General features: G+C 56.0%; 1 protein-coding gene across 1 annotated transcript in view; it reads right to left on the reverse strand.

The window, feature by feature from the left end:
• Positions 1-14,655, reverse strand: part of GALNS (galactosamine (N-acetyl)-6-sulfatase) — a 28,672-nt gene that overhangs the window by 5,927 nt on the left and 8,090 nt on the right. The window contains exons 5-11 of the mRNA XM_072819582.1: positions 12,328-12,471; positions 11,216-11,282; positions 11,008-11,135; positions 10,568-10,707; positions 8,573-8,676; positions 5,032-5,168; positions 4,050-4,152 (exon numbers count right to left, since the gene is read on the reverse strand). Coding sequence (XP_072675683.1) covers positions 4,050-4,152; positions 5,032-5,168; positions 8,573-8,676; positions 10,568-10,707; positions 11,008-11,135; positions 11,216-11,282; positions 12,328-12,471 — 823 coding nt within the window. The remainder of the gene's footprint in view (positions 1-4,049; positions 4,153-5,031; positions 5,169-8,572; positions 8,677-10,567; positions 10,708-11,007; positions 11,136-11,215; positions 11,283-12,327; positions 12,472-14,655) is intronic.

Consider the following 14,655-nt stretch of genomic DNA (forward strand, 5'->3'; position numbering starts at 1 on the left):
CTCTGGAAAACTGTGTGGAGGTTCCTCAAAGAGTTCAAAATAGAGCTGCCATGCGACCCAGCAATTCCACTGCTGGGCATTTACCCCAAAGATACAGATGCAGTGAAACGCCGGGACACCTGCACCCCGATGATTTTAGCGGCAATGTCCACAATAGCTACACTGTGGAAGGAGCCTCGGTACCCATCGACAGATGAATGGATAAAGGAGATGTGTTCTACCTATGTAATGGAGTATTACTCAGCCAATAGAAATGACAAATACCCACTATTTGCTTCGACGTGGAGGGACCTAGAGGGTATTATGTTGAATGAAATAAGTCAATGGGAGAAGGACAAACATCATATGGCCTCATTCATTTGGGGAATATAAAAATTAGTGAAAGGGAATAAAGGGAAAGGAGAGAAAATGAGTGAAAATATCGGTGAGGGTGACAAAACATGAGAGACACCTAACTCTGGGAAATGAACAAGGGGTAGTGGAAGGGGAAGTGGGTGGGGGGTTGGGGTGACTGGGTGATTGGAACTGAGGGGGGCACTTGGTGAGATGAGCACTGGGTGTTATGCTATATGACAGCAAACTGAACTCCAATAAAAAAAATCTTAGGGATCCCTGGGTGGCGCAGCGGTTTGGCGCCTGCCTTTGGCCCAGGGCGCGATCCTGGAGACCCGGGATCGAATCCCACGTTGGGCTCCCGGTGCATGGAGCCTGCTTCTCCCTCTGCCTGTGTCTCTGCCTCTCTCTCTCTCACTGTGTGCCTATCATAAATAAAATAAAAATTAAAAAAAAATCTTAAAAAATAATGAAAAGGGAAGTCAGGGTGCGTGAGTGGTCCTGGTGCTGGGATGGCCCCGCCCCCCCCAGAAATGCCGGCTACCTGGCGGATAGGATAGGATCCCCAGGGGATCCTGCTGCACTGGTAACCCTAGGGCCCTGGGCAGCTGGGCTCCAGGCTTCAGCCAACACAGGACAGGTCTAGAGAGGTGGCCGTGACCTGTGCCCATGAACCCCAAAACTGTGAGCTGGGTGACACGCTTGTGCCACTCATTTCTCCACCATGAGCACCTGGAAGGCTTTCTGTAGGCACCAGTGTAGTCAACCGGCAGCCTGCTCCGACCCTCTCTGTGTGTGCCACAAGCAGCTGGTCAGCAGAGCCGTCAACATTCTGCCTTTCAAGAAAGCAGGGTGGTTGGAAACCCATGACATTCCATTTATCTGCACTGAGCTGTGATTCCTAAGTCAGTGGCTGGAAAAATACGGAGAATTGAAGATGCAGAGGGCAGTGAATAACGGAGGCCCAAGTGGGTTCCACAGCGGGTTACCCCTGACCTCCTGGGAGCAGAAGTGTTGCAGCATACGTATGGATTCAACAATGGGAGAGATCATCATCCCTGGCATGAAAACGTTGGCAGCTCGAGGTCTCGAGAGAGCATGCAAATCATCATTTGGATGCAAATCAAATAACCCTATTTAATTAAGACCCTGCTAATTAGCACAGGATTCCCCTTCCGTCCTGTGAGGGAGGCTGCGCCTGCCCCATGTGGCCCCATTCCCTCAAAGCTGGGGCCCTGTGCAGAGCTGCAGAATGGGGAGCAGGGAGCAGGGCACACCTGACCCTCCTCAGCCCTTGCCCTTGGAGCCCTGCTCTTAGGCTAACATGTGTGGGACGTGATCCGGACATGCACACCTGTACCTGGCTCCTGCTGCACCCCACACTGCACATGGCTCTTGCCATAGCCTCGGCCAGTCCCTGCGGTGGCAAGGTCACACACCTGTAGGAACAGTGATCCCTCCCCTGCTCAGCTGGCCTTGGGGTGGGGTGGGAAAGCCTGACCTAGGATGTAGGTGGGCCCCAGGGACGTGAGTACAGCTTGTACACTGCTAATAGGGTCCATGTGGGTGATCCCCAGGGATCACAGACCTCCATTCCCCGCTGAAACACACCCCCAGGCCCCTCCTTCAGGTGGTGAGCCTGCCCTAGCCGGGCAGCCCCAGGAGCTTCTGAACATAGCAGGCCCTAGCATGGGAGCCCTCTGGAAGGGCTGGGAAGAGGTAGACCTAAATCCTGCTGATGCTCAGTGCTCGAGGGGGTGGTCGGTGGCCACAGGGACGCTGTTGCCCTTACTTCTTGGGCCCTGCCCCACTAACACATTCCCTCAGCCACCCTGACCCCTGGAGGGGGAAGGGCAATCGGCACAGTGGTGTGGGCAGCCCCTGTGTGAGCCCACTCGGCCATCTTGTGTCGGGGCCATTGCCTCCCAGGGACAGACGCTCCTGATGTCTACACATGGGAGAGACAAGAACCCTGTGCTTTATCTCCCAAGACCTCAGCAGCAGTGCAGAGCAGACCAACCTGGGAGCTGCCACAGACAGCCCTGGGGGGCGGGAGCGCATCTCCTGGCCTCTGGACAAGAGGAGGGAGCACTCACTAGCCGCAGAGTGGCCCCGCCGGGGTGTGCTGAAGTGTCCTCTCCCGACCCTTCCTGGCCCTAGCACACAGTCAAGTCAGAAAAGGTCACACAGGGAGCTGCTCTACCTGCAGAACCTTCCAGACTCTTCTGATACCCTATCTGAAAGAGGCTCCCCCAGCTCTTCTCAGTTTCAGCCTGGGTGGGAAGCTGGGACGGGTCTCATTTGGGCCGGGGCTGATGGGACCAGGCCCCAAGAAGTCCCAAGAGCCTGGAGAACCAGGGAGCCATGGGAGGCCTGAGCGGCTTCTGGAACCCCAGCTGCTCCTGTCCACTAGGACCCTCGAGCAGCCAACAATGGGACTGGAGATGGCCCGGGAGACATGCGTTGTCACAGGAGGGGCGGTGGGGAGGGAGAAGTGAGGCCATACAGCTGCCCCAGCCCTGTACTGCCAGGGTCTGGGTTTTCAGGGCCTCCTATGACCTCTCAACCTCTGAGCACCTGAAGGGCAAACTGCACGCAGCCCTGTCTGACAGGAGGTGGGCTGCCAGGTGCTCAGGTTGGCTGACGTACCTGAACAAAGGTGGGGAAGAAGAGCAGGTGCGGGAGCCCTGGACGCAGGGAGAGGAGGGGACAGGTGCTCATATTCAGGGAGCCCAAGGCTAAGAGAAAAAGCCAGAGGACAGGGCTCAGCCATGCTTTTTGCTAACTGTGTTCTGGGAGAGCTTGGGTACTGCTACCACAGTGAGTCTGGGGGCCCACAGGACACTCCTCTGGGTTCACTCCAGGTGTCAGAAAGCAGAAGAGAAGCAACAGTCCAGCTAAGCTCACCTGCTGCCAGCTCTTGCTCCTGACGGCCAGTTGGGGACATGTGCTGGGCACGGGGAGGAAGTGTACTGTCCTGGGCACTGGGCTCTGACTGCGTGCCTGGGGCAGTGGCCCCTCATCCACACGAGGCACCGGGTCTGGGCATTGGTACGGGTGTGCCCACAGCCAGGCCCACTTGCCTCATCAGCTTGGGCACCAGATCCTCTAAGTCTGCAACTGACTGCATGCCGACTGGTACACCACGTCCTCGCGCTCAGATGCTTTGCTAACCTAAACTGCTCTTCTTTCCAACTAATGAACTTTACTTGTGTCTGAGATCTGGATGCTCAGAGGGGTGGGGGTGTCACCCTGAAGGCCCTGTAAGAGGCAGGGGCTGAGGCCCAGGAGGGGCAGGACAGGGCAGCAGAGAAAGCCACACGCAGCCTCCAGGACAGATGCTGGGAGGAAGATGCTGCACCTGCTGTTTGGTGGGATCAGCGAGCACCTGGCCAGGTGAGAGTAGGTGGGACTGGGACAGGAGGGGCCAGAGGAAGGAAAATCGGTTCACCTGAGTCCCCCAGGCCTCTGAGTAGGGTCAGAGCCTGTCCTGCGGGATGTCTCAGTAGGGAGAGTCCAGGGTCCTAAGGAGCTGTCCCTGTAGCTATGCCCTGTCACTCCCAGCTTCTCCCTATGGCAGGTGAGTGAGAAAGGTGGTGAGTGTGAGACTCCTGTGGCCACCAGCCCTTAGTGGGGGCCTCTGGTTCTCTCCACCTGCTGCTCTGCTCTGGACAGGATGGTGGGGGGTGCAGTCCACGGCGCCGCAAGCCCCTTACCTGTCTGAACTCCTCCCAGGAATTGGTCCAGGTCCAGAAGTGGGCCTTGTACTGGCCAAGGGTGACTGCCATCAGTGTGTCTCCACGGTAATAGAATATCGGCCTGTTAGGGAGGGAGGGATGGGGTTAGGTGACACAAGAAACGTGTGGGCTCACAGTTATGTTGAAATTTTACAGAAATGACCATGCTGAGCTCACATTGGCACAAAGGTGAATGGGTCCACCAGGCTGCCAGGGGTGAGCCCCATGGTTGGTCCCCTGGGGGCGAAGCTGGTGGCAGTTGTAGAACGGCCCTGGCCTCATCTCAGGGCAGACAGCCTGCTAAGAACACCACTATCTCTGACACCCCCTCCCCACCAGGAAACAAGCTCTTGTGCCAGGTTTCAAGTCAGAAAAGACAAGCAATGCCGACAAACACCTAACAAAGCAATCTCATCCCTGCCCTACAGCTGAGGCAATTGTGTAGCTCCCAGGCCAACGGGTGCCTTTCCTGGCTACAGAACTCAACATTTCAGAATTTACATCCTTCAGAGAAGCCTATGACACTCATTTTGTTTGAACAAAACAGCAGCTGTCTCAAGCTGGGGAGCAGTGGAGTCGGGACATGAAGAATCCAGCAAATATGGACACAGGATGGAGCCGGGCTCCAGCTGTCTGGACACCGGTCACTTGGGCAGACAGGTCTGTCCTCCTTCCAACAGCCCGAGGCAGAAGGATGCTGCAGGCAGGAGGGAGGTGTTTCTACCTTGAGACCAAGACCTGGATGTGCCCAGAGGCCCTAGGTGCTGCGAATGGTCTCAGAGGACCAGGGCTCATGCATCAGGATGCTCTCAAGCCACAAAGTCCCAGGGTGTCTCCTCATGTCCTCCCTCTGCCCCAAGCCAGCTGGGGGAGGAAACCTGCTTTGTCAGCCAGGTCTGGCTGTCACCTGGTGCTGGAGGGCCAAAGGTGGTACAGGGGCCAGTGCCCAGCTGGAACCTACCTGTCTGTCAGCTGGCCCCCCAGCATGGCAGGTAGCAGGTCCAGGCCGTCAATCACCCTGTCGCTGGGCGGTGCCAGGCCTGCCAGGGACAGGCTGGTGGTGAAGAGGTCCATGATGCTGCCCAGCTGGTGGCTCACCTGAATGCATGACAATGGAGGTGCACTCAAAATGCCCTGCCCTGACTAGATGGCAGCCAGGGGTCAGGTCCTTAGGCACAGGCCCTTCTGCTGCCCAGCAAGGGGCACACAATCACACCCCTTCCAGTGCATGTACATACCCTTGCCCTGTCACCTTTCCATGCACCCTGCCTTTTCAGCTTCAACTTGCTCCAGGCTCTCCTGGAGCCCCTCAGGTCCTTAAAGGTCCGGCTGGCTTGTGTGCAGCTGCCACAACTCTTGGGACATTAGGGCTGAGTGGGGATTCCAACTGTCCCATCCCTAGTTCCCATGCCTTCGTTTCTGTGGTGACTATGAATCGGAACCAGACAGAAGTGAGAAGATGGTGTAGGAAGAGGCCAGCGGGGTCCAGCCTGGTGGACCTGCCCTCTCTGAACCTGTCACCATTATTTTAACACTGAACCACTGTGAATTTCCCAAATCAGGTGAGAGCACAGTGGGAAAAAGAGGCCTGTGAGGCCCAGAGCATGAGGAGCTCCTCCAGCATGAGAAGGGGCAGCTGGCCAAGGCTGACAGGAGGATAGGTAAAGACTGGACAGGCAACTGATGTTCTAGGTGACCTTGGCCCAAACTGAATGCTCTAACTCCATGCAACCAGCAAGACAAATCTAAGGAAAGGAGCACTCTTGGCAAAGAACTGCCTGCTGGTCTTGATAGACGCACGTCTGCTCCCCTGCCTCTTCTGGAGCCCACTGAGTGCTTTCATCCCATCCCACCCCACAGCACCCGTGGCCCACTCTCCCCAAGCCTGGATCTGGGGGGTGAGGGCCGGGCCAGGAGGAAGAGCTGGAGAGTCTGTTGGCAGGTTTGGCCAGGCAGACATCCCCTGTGTGCATGTTGTTGATGAATCCAACCACTGCTTCCCTCACCTGGGAGGACCCCTGCCTCTGTCAGGGTATCACATGATAGTCCCCAGACACGAGGAAGTCTGTTTAGACACTGAGCACACCAGCCATGGCTGCTCGCATTGCTGGTTCTATAGTCCAGTGTGGAGGGAATGGGAAAGCCAATGTTTGATTTAAACCTTTGCAGAGAGGAGGAGGTGGTGGCCAATGGCATTATTTCGTTCCCATGGCTTTTCTCCCTTGTCACTTTGAGACAAAAAGAGAGAGAGAAAGAGAGAGAGAGAGAGAAATAAGAAGAAAGAAAAGAAAAAAAGAGAAAGAAAGAAAGAAAGAAAGAAAGAAAGAAAGAAAGAAAGAAAGAAAGAAAGAAAGAAAAAGGAAGGAAGGAAGGAAGGAAGGAAGGAAGGAAGGAAGGAAGAAAGAAAGAAAGAAAGAAAGAAAGAAAGAAAGAAAGAAAGAAAGAAAGAAAGAAAGAAAGAAATCCAGATATTTTAGCTACCTGGAATAAATAAATGGGGAGGAGAGACTGCTGTGTGGATGGCATGGTGGGGTAGAACGGAATATCTGGTGTCCTCCTTATCAGCACAGAACAGCTGGGAGCATAGACTCTTTCTGAAACACAGGAACTCTCAATGTGCATAATGTCTTCAAGAAAATGCAATTGTCTGCTGTGGGCTCATGGCAGGAAGTCATTGCTGTTGCTACCACCACTTCCAAGACTTTACTCTGAAACAAAGTCTCCCTGCCAGGTGTGAGGGGGTGCGGAGTATCTGAAACCAGTGGACAATGACAGGGTGTTTAAATAGAGTCCTCCTGTGGTCATTATAGGGCACGGACCTTACAACCTGTTTGCTTCAGTTTCAGCGAGTGCTGTGGGACAAAGCACAGGGAAGGCTGCACGGATCTGTTTGATATGTTCTCCTCTCCAGGGAGCAGGGCCCAGAGGGGTGGAGGAGGATGATCCCAAAGGCTGGAGCTTTCCCTTGCGGGAGGACCCCAAGGAGACTGTCCTGGAGCGAGAAGTTGTGGGGGAGCCCAGGGAGGAGGTGGGCTCCATGCTCCATACCTGAGGGCTGCTCCCAGCTCTACCACCTGCTAGATAGAGTTTCTGACAAGTGACTTCCTTTCCTTGGGCCACAGTTCACTAACATGTGGGATGGTGATAACAACGATGATGGTGATAGTGACAATGACAGTTGGGATGATGGTGATGATAACAATGATGATGGTGAACGTGGTGGTAATAGTGGTGAGGATGACAGTGATAGTGATGATGGTGAGGATGATGGTGACAGTGATGACAGTGCTGGTAGTAACAGTGGTGATGATAACGGTGAGGATGATGATGGTGATGACAGTGATAACGGCGACAGGATGATAGTGATAATGATGATGATAGTGGTAATGATGGTGATGACGATGATAATGGTGGCGATGAGAGGTAGTGATGGTGGTGGTGGGTAGAACAACATCAATGCCACCCTGAGGTCCACATCCCCATCCCCAGACCCCATGAACGTTTCCTTACATGACAAAGAGGGAATCAAGGCTGCCAAACAGCTGATCTTAAAATAAGAGGTGATCCTAGATACCTGGCAGGGGCAGGGGGGAAAGAGTCAGAGCGACCACTCGACTGGATGTTATCAGCCTAGATGATGGAGGGCGGGCTGTGGGTGCCTCTAGAAGGCGGGAAAGCCGGGGAAATAGATCCTCCCCTGGAGCCTCCAGGCGGAACCAGCCCTGGGATGCTGGGAGTCTAGTCCAGGACCGTGCTGGTCTTATGACCTCCAGACTAGCAGATGAGGGTATTGTGTAAGCCACTGAGTGTGGCAGTCATTGCAGCAGCCACAGGGGAATGTTTCCCTCATGGTGGTGCTGTGAGGGCTGAGCCGACACCAGCGGAAACAGTGCTCTTTGGAGCGCATCAGAGGAGAGAAATCAGTTAAGAGCCAGTGAGAGGAGTGTTTGCAGACATCAGCCCTGACACCCACATTTATCAGGAGTCTCAACTGAGATGCCCAGAGAGAGAAGACCCCACATGTGGGTTCTTAGCAGGAGGGACAGAGCAAGGGGCTCTGAGGTGCAGGAGAGGCTGGCCAGTGGAGACGGCAGCACATACAGCAGGTCCAGCCAGAGGGCCAGGCTGCCCAGCCCTGTGGCTTGCACCTGTGCACTGCAGGCGTGGTGGAAGCCATTCTGTCTGAGACTGTGCCTAGGGAACCAGCAGCCTGGGAGGTATATTCTGTGGTCAACTCTGTTTTTAGAAACCCAGTGCGCTCTGTGCCCTCCAGGTGTTCATGATACCCATCAGCACACTAAGACTCTGACAAGTCCTTCAGGGGCTTAGCTTAGTTTATCTCAGGACTGCCACGTTCACTGACAAGGCAGCCCTGTCACCTGAGGGCAGCTGCTAACACTGTGCCTGACGTCCCCATGCCTGCCCCATCTGCCGTTTGCCAGCCATCTCCCGGTTTGGAGGAACTGGGAGCTTCATGTCAGGGGGTGGCCGATCTGACTCACCCGGCCTGCAGGGATTCGCCCGGGCCACCATGCAATCGCAGGCTCCCTCATCCCACCTTCAAACGTGGTCTGCTTCCCGCACAGAAAGGGGCCGTTGCTACCACCTAGGGAGACAGGGTTGTTGCCCATCAGATGTCTACCCCGAGTCCCCGGGGCGGTGCCCACACTGCTGGGCACTTGCTTTCAGGAGGTGTCCATCTGTCACAGCCTGGTCCCCCAGGGGTCATGTGGCTGGAAGGACCAGCCACAGATTTCAGACCTCAAGCTTAAGGCCAAAAGGCCTGGAGATGCTCTGGCAGTAACTGTGTCCCTAAGGCAGAGCGCCCACTCAGAAACGGAGAGCACAAGCACTGCCATAGGCCAAAGCCACAGTTGATCTCCGGGAACAGCCTGGCTTACACACTGGGGTCCTCAAGCACCCCTGTGCGTTTGTGGTTGGGAGTCCAATTGTGTCATCCCGTGGGTCCCCTGGTGGGGTGTTCCATTGGGGGTGGGGCACAGATTCTGAGAGGTCCCGCCCTGTGCCAGGACATGTCAGAAGGCAGACAGCCCTAGCCAGGCTGCCTCGCTCCCAGAGCCCAGAGGAAGATCCCTGTGGGACAAATGGTGACCTGTCGCTGCCAGCACCAGAGGCCTGAGGCTCCTTCAACGCCAGGCCCTCATGAAAAATTGGAGAAAATGGAACGGAGTAGCGTTTTTCTAGCAGTAACCCCTGTGGCTTGCTCCTACAAGGGACCTGAACCCTGCCACCACGTGTTAGTGTGGGCAGACCCTGAGGAAGAGCAGTGAAGGTCATGTAGGACCACACACCAGCACAGGCAGCTGAACACACATGCATGTGGATCACAGAGAATAGCGAGGACAGGATGCGGCTCCTTTTGGGGGGACTCAGAGATGCTGACGAGGGTCTACCCTCTCTACCTCTATTTCTCAAGCCATGTGGTGAGTACACAGATTCTTACACACACATGTGAACCATTCCATACTCTAGGCATGAGGATGGGACACTGAAGCCTGGCCCCGGTCTAAGAGGCTGGTGGTCACAGTGAGGGCTGGGAGGCTCTCAGGGTACCAAGTTGGGGAGGGACAGCAGAGACAGCGGCATCCAGCATGCCACGGGCCTCTGCTGGGAGACAGACAGACAGTCCCACCCTCATTTCTGGGACCATCAGCTGCATGGGGAGAGTCTGTATGAGGACGAGCCCCCTCCATAGTCGTGGAGGGCACCACCTGGCTCCCTTGGGGCCCCCGACCAGCCAGGCCCAGACTCCGTCCGACCTGCTGTTCTGTATGTCAACAACATGATTCCTTCTCAGCTTGAGACCATCTGCCCCCCAGAGAACTGGCTGCAGGAGACCCTCCCATTCTGTGTAATGGCACAGAATGCACTGTCCCTGACAGTAGGGCCCCCAGAGCCTCCCTATCCAGGTCTGTCCCCCTGGGTTTCTTGCTCCCTGTGACTTTCCTTCCAGAGCCCTCAGAGTGACTCAGAGCTCTGCTGAGGCCCCAGTGTTTTCAAGAACAATGGGACAGAGACGTGCCACTATAGGTGTGGAAGGGGCAGGGACTCCTATAGGACGGCAGGGTGCAGCCTCTGCGCTCAACAAGATGGAACAGCCTGAGAGTTGGCTAAGTAGCCTGAGCAGTCACAGCCCCAAGGAGGCCCCCTTGCTGAGCTGAGCTGGCACTCTGGGGTGGGGGGCTTTTGGAGATGGCTCCAGCCGTCCAGGGGCAGATGGTGCTCCAGGAAACATGGGTGTTGGCAGGTGGCCCCTGCCAGTCTCCTGTGTAACTAGGTCAGGGCCACTCCCAAGTCTGTTCCCACTGGACAAGGGCCCCCGAGAAGGGAGCGGGCATCTCCCCCACTGGACAGAGTCCTACATCAGCCCCTTCACCCTCTACCTAGGGTGGCTGAGCAGCCCTGATGGAGTATTAGAGACTCAGGGCCCCGAGGGCAGCCTTATTGGTGGAGGCAAGGGTGTCTGCAACACTGGCCTTGGTTAGGAGCAGAAATGAGGGCCGCGCCATTGTCCGATGTGAAGAAAACAAATGTGTTCTCAGAGATCCTCAGGTCCTGGAGGAGGCTCAGGATTTTCCCAACGCTGTTGTCAATCTCCCGGACGGCATCCCCATACCTACAGGAGAAAGGACATTAGTGAGCTTTATGGCTAGATGACACAGCGGGCCAGCTGAATTCAGAGGGGAGGGAAAGACCAGTTCCTCAGGTTAATCCAGGACACAGTCAACTGCACCACCACCACCCTCCTCCCGTGAACTTCGGGCTGGTGGGCAGCTTCGGAGAAGCATGGACCATCTGCCTTCTTCCGTGATGGATAATTAGAGATGTAATGACACAGAATGCACTGTCCCTGACATAGTCAAGTGGAGCTGAACCGTCTGGGTGGGGGTCTATGTCTCCATGACCAAGGACTCACCGCCCTCGTTGGCTGGTGCCCAAGAAGGGTCTGGAAGCGTAAACAGGTGCATGAGTGGCATCGATGGCCCAGTAGAGAAAGAAGGGGCGCTGAGCTGCTTGTTGCCTCTTAATGAAGTCCAGGGCTTCCTGCAGAGAAGACCCACCTACAACTGCCCTGGAGGCCAGCCTTCCCCGGCCAGGGCCTGCCCAGCCCAGACTCCCATTACCTGCAAGTACACCTGAGTGAGGTTGGCCTCCCCAGTCTTCAGGTTAATTGGAAATTCCTCATAATATCTGAAAATAACATAGGCCCAGACAAGAATCAGAATTCTGGAGACCAAGAAAGCCTCCTTTTCCATGATTTCATAGAGCTACGGACCTTGCTCAGAAGAGGGAAATGTTGAACATATGCATAAATGGAACTGGAAGCTGGCCTTGTTCCTGAGGTCATGGGGTTGTAGAGGACAAGGTGCCACAGGAGCCCCCCCATCTGGGAGGCAAACGGGAACAATGTGAGGACAGGGGAGGCTGGAGGCAGAGAGGATGGGAGGTGGGTCTGGGGTCACCAGGGCTGGTGGCAGCTCACAGGGCACAGACGCTCTAAGCTGGCCGTGTCTGTGTGGTGGGATGATTGTGCTAGAACCCCTTGAGCCGCAATTCCGAGGAGCAAAGTCTCTCCCAGTGAGACTATTACTAAAATGCAAGGGCCTGACCCAGATTTCTGGCCAAAACCCACAACGAGAATTTCCACCAAAGATGTCAAACAGTAAAAAAGGAAGGAGAAAAGGAGAATTGAGCCAATCGAAATTCCAGACAGGCCAGGGCCCAACCTTGCAGGGCCACACTGCAGGCCCCCGAAGGCAGGTGCTCACAGAGCCACTTCCCTCCCACAGCAGAGCGCTCTTGGTAGCGCCATCGCCCCAAGCATGTGGCCCACAGAGCGCGCGGCCCACAGAGTGCGTGGCCTGGGGCAGGCCAACGGCCGGGGAGCTGGAGCAGCTTCAGGCTGAACAGTGTTGTGTGGACACCTTGTTCAGGGGAGGATCTTTGGTTCTTATCGTGGTCCTAACCTTTCCAAGGTTAAAAACCCCTGCAGGTGCGGCTCAAGCAGCAATCCTGAGCCGTGAGTCCTACGAGCCCCGGGAAGAAGAGCCAGCCTACGAAGCAGAGTGCTGGTGTGCTGGGACCTGGCACATGCAAGCAGGGGATCCAGAACCTCCTAGGCCAGCGACTCTGCTTAGGGCAGGGCCAGGGGGCGGGGCCAGGGCTCCTAAGGCAACTCTAGGGAGTGGGGCCAGGCTCTGCTGTTTTCAGGGAGGGCAGGGAAGGGACCCGTTACCTGCCGACCATCTCCCAGTCCCTGTACACAGGGATGTTGGGCCTGGCCCTGTTGTCATAAGGTCCAAAGTGACAGTTGGGGGATCCAAACCATTCATCGAATCCATGCTTCAGGGGGTGGAACTGAGGCCTGTGGCCCAGATGCCTAGAAACAGGAACCCAGAACCCTTTAGGGACCCCTGCTTGGGAGAACCCCAAAGTGCTGAGCACGAACAACTCATCACCTTCACAGAACATTTCAGGAAGCAAGTGTCTCCTGTAACCAACATGTGCTGAGCCCCAGGCCACCAGGACCTTTTCCTCCAGGAGAGAGCTGGGAGCCTGGCCACCCCAGCCCACAGCTGAGGGCACCAGGCACAGAGGAGCATTCAGGAATCCCTCCAGAATGCTGGGAGGGGCTCTGGGTGGACACGTGGTGAGATACCTCACACCCATCAGAAACCACCGGAACTCCAACCGCAGCTCCATCTTCATGCTCTGGTTGCTTCCTTGTTTCATTTGTCAGGACAGTTCTGCAGGCTCAGCCTTCTCTGGGCTTGTGAGAAAGGCAATGTGCGAGAGAGGTAATGACCACCCTCTCAGGATGAGCTCTTTAAAACCCCCTTCTCCCAGTTATAATCATGCCCCAAAAGAGGGCTTGGGAAGCCCTGGGAGAGCTGACTGCCTGGGCCCAGCTTCATCACAGACTGGGACAGTGCCAGGACTTGCCAGGGCTGCTCGATGACCCAGTGTGCTGGCCCTGCCTGAAGGGTGACAAATGGCTGAAAAGCTCCCCAGACCAGTACTGTGGGCATCAGGAGCCAAGCAGAGCCTCTGCTGGACCCTGCCCCGCATTCCTACCTCTCAGGACCCTCCCTCTGGGGGCACCGAAGGTCAGTTCTGCAAACAGGAGGTGCCCACCAGAGAGGCCAACAGTCCCTAAGCGTAGACCCATCTGCTGATGAGAATGCAGGGTAGGTAGACAGATGTTTTTCACTCTGGCCATGGGCTCTTGGGGAGCAAGGCCACCCCACCAGGGAAGTGGGTTCACACATGCCTCTTATAGCGATACAAGCTTGAAAGCAGTGTCCCCAGAGCAGAGATTCCATCCTCTGCTGCCCCTGGGGAGGCCCTGTTCAGAGGGGCTCCAGTGGTTCACACAGACCCCCAGGAACTGTAAGGCAATACACTGCTTGGCCACTAGATCAAGGAAGGTATGACTTGGTGTGGCAGGGGAGAGCTAGGCTGCATGGGGCAGAACCGGGACGAGAGGCCAGAAGGTGTGTCTCTTGTGGCCTCAGCTCCCATGGCTGGTTCTGAAACACTCTGCATCCTGACTGCCATGCTGCTGGCGCCAACCTCAGACCTCTCTGCCAGCTGCAGGATGTCAGCTCTGCGGTGACCTCTCTCTTTGCAGAAACCTAACTGCCAACTCTGCGCTGTGTGCTTCCTCTTTGTGTCTGATGTCCTTCTGGGCCTGCTGCTACCATGCCCTGTCATTTCTCTACACCCCACTCCAGCACTGACTGGGAGGAGGTTGCCCTGGCTGTGTGCAACATTCCCACACACCCACATCCACCAGCTCAAATGGGCCTGCTTAACAGAAATAGCCGACCCAAGTTCTGCTTATGTTAAGCTGTCAATTCAAAATGTTTACCCTAAAACCACAGCAAGGCCAGCAGTATGCGCAGGTCAGCTGGAGCAGGCTGCAGGCTGCAGTCCCGTGGGCCTGGGGCAGCCAGAGCAGCCTCTCACTCGGATCCAGCCTCCACCCACCCCAAAACTTGCTCAACCAAGGCGGTCTGGACCTGCAGTGCTGGGCTGGGAGGAAGAAGGTCAGGCAAGTCCACATCCCTGTGATGGGACCCCCACCCAGAAAGCCTTCGGATACAGGGCAGAGCTGACATGCCAGGCATCACAGGACCCTTCCCTTCTGTGGGCTGCAGCCAGACATGCCCTGGCAGGCCTTGTGCCGGGCCTCAGCATCTCCCCAGGCTGCGCAGGCAGCAAGCATCTCATCAGCTTTGCTCTGCGGCCACCTCCTCTCCTCCAAGCACTGCTCAGCAGGACAGCTCCTGAGGAGACTCAGGAGTGAGAAAGCATTCATTAGGCAGCTCCTAGATCATGAAAATCTTCTGACGATTAGTCTTCTGGTTTCTGTGGTTCTCCCATTGCGGTGATGAGTGTGTCATGCAAGCGGCACAACCAAAGCCCTCAACCTTGAGAAAGTGGTGCCAGCAAGGTGTAGAGGGCCCACGGTGCAGTGAAGGACAGGCAAGGAGTGTGGGACATCAGGAAAGGCTCCCTGTTGAGGGCGGGCATGCGCTCTTCCAAGAGCCCCAACACTTGG

Source organism: Canis lupus, chromosome 3 (assembly GCF_048164855.1).
Source record: "Canis lupus baileyi chromosome 3, mCanLup2.hap1, whole genome shotgun sequence".
NCBI lineage: Eukaryota > Metazoa > Chordata > Mammalia > Carnivora > Canidae > Canis > Canis lupus.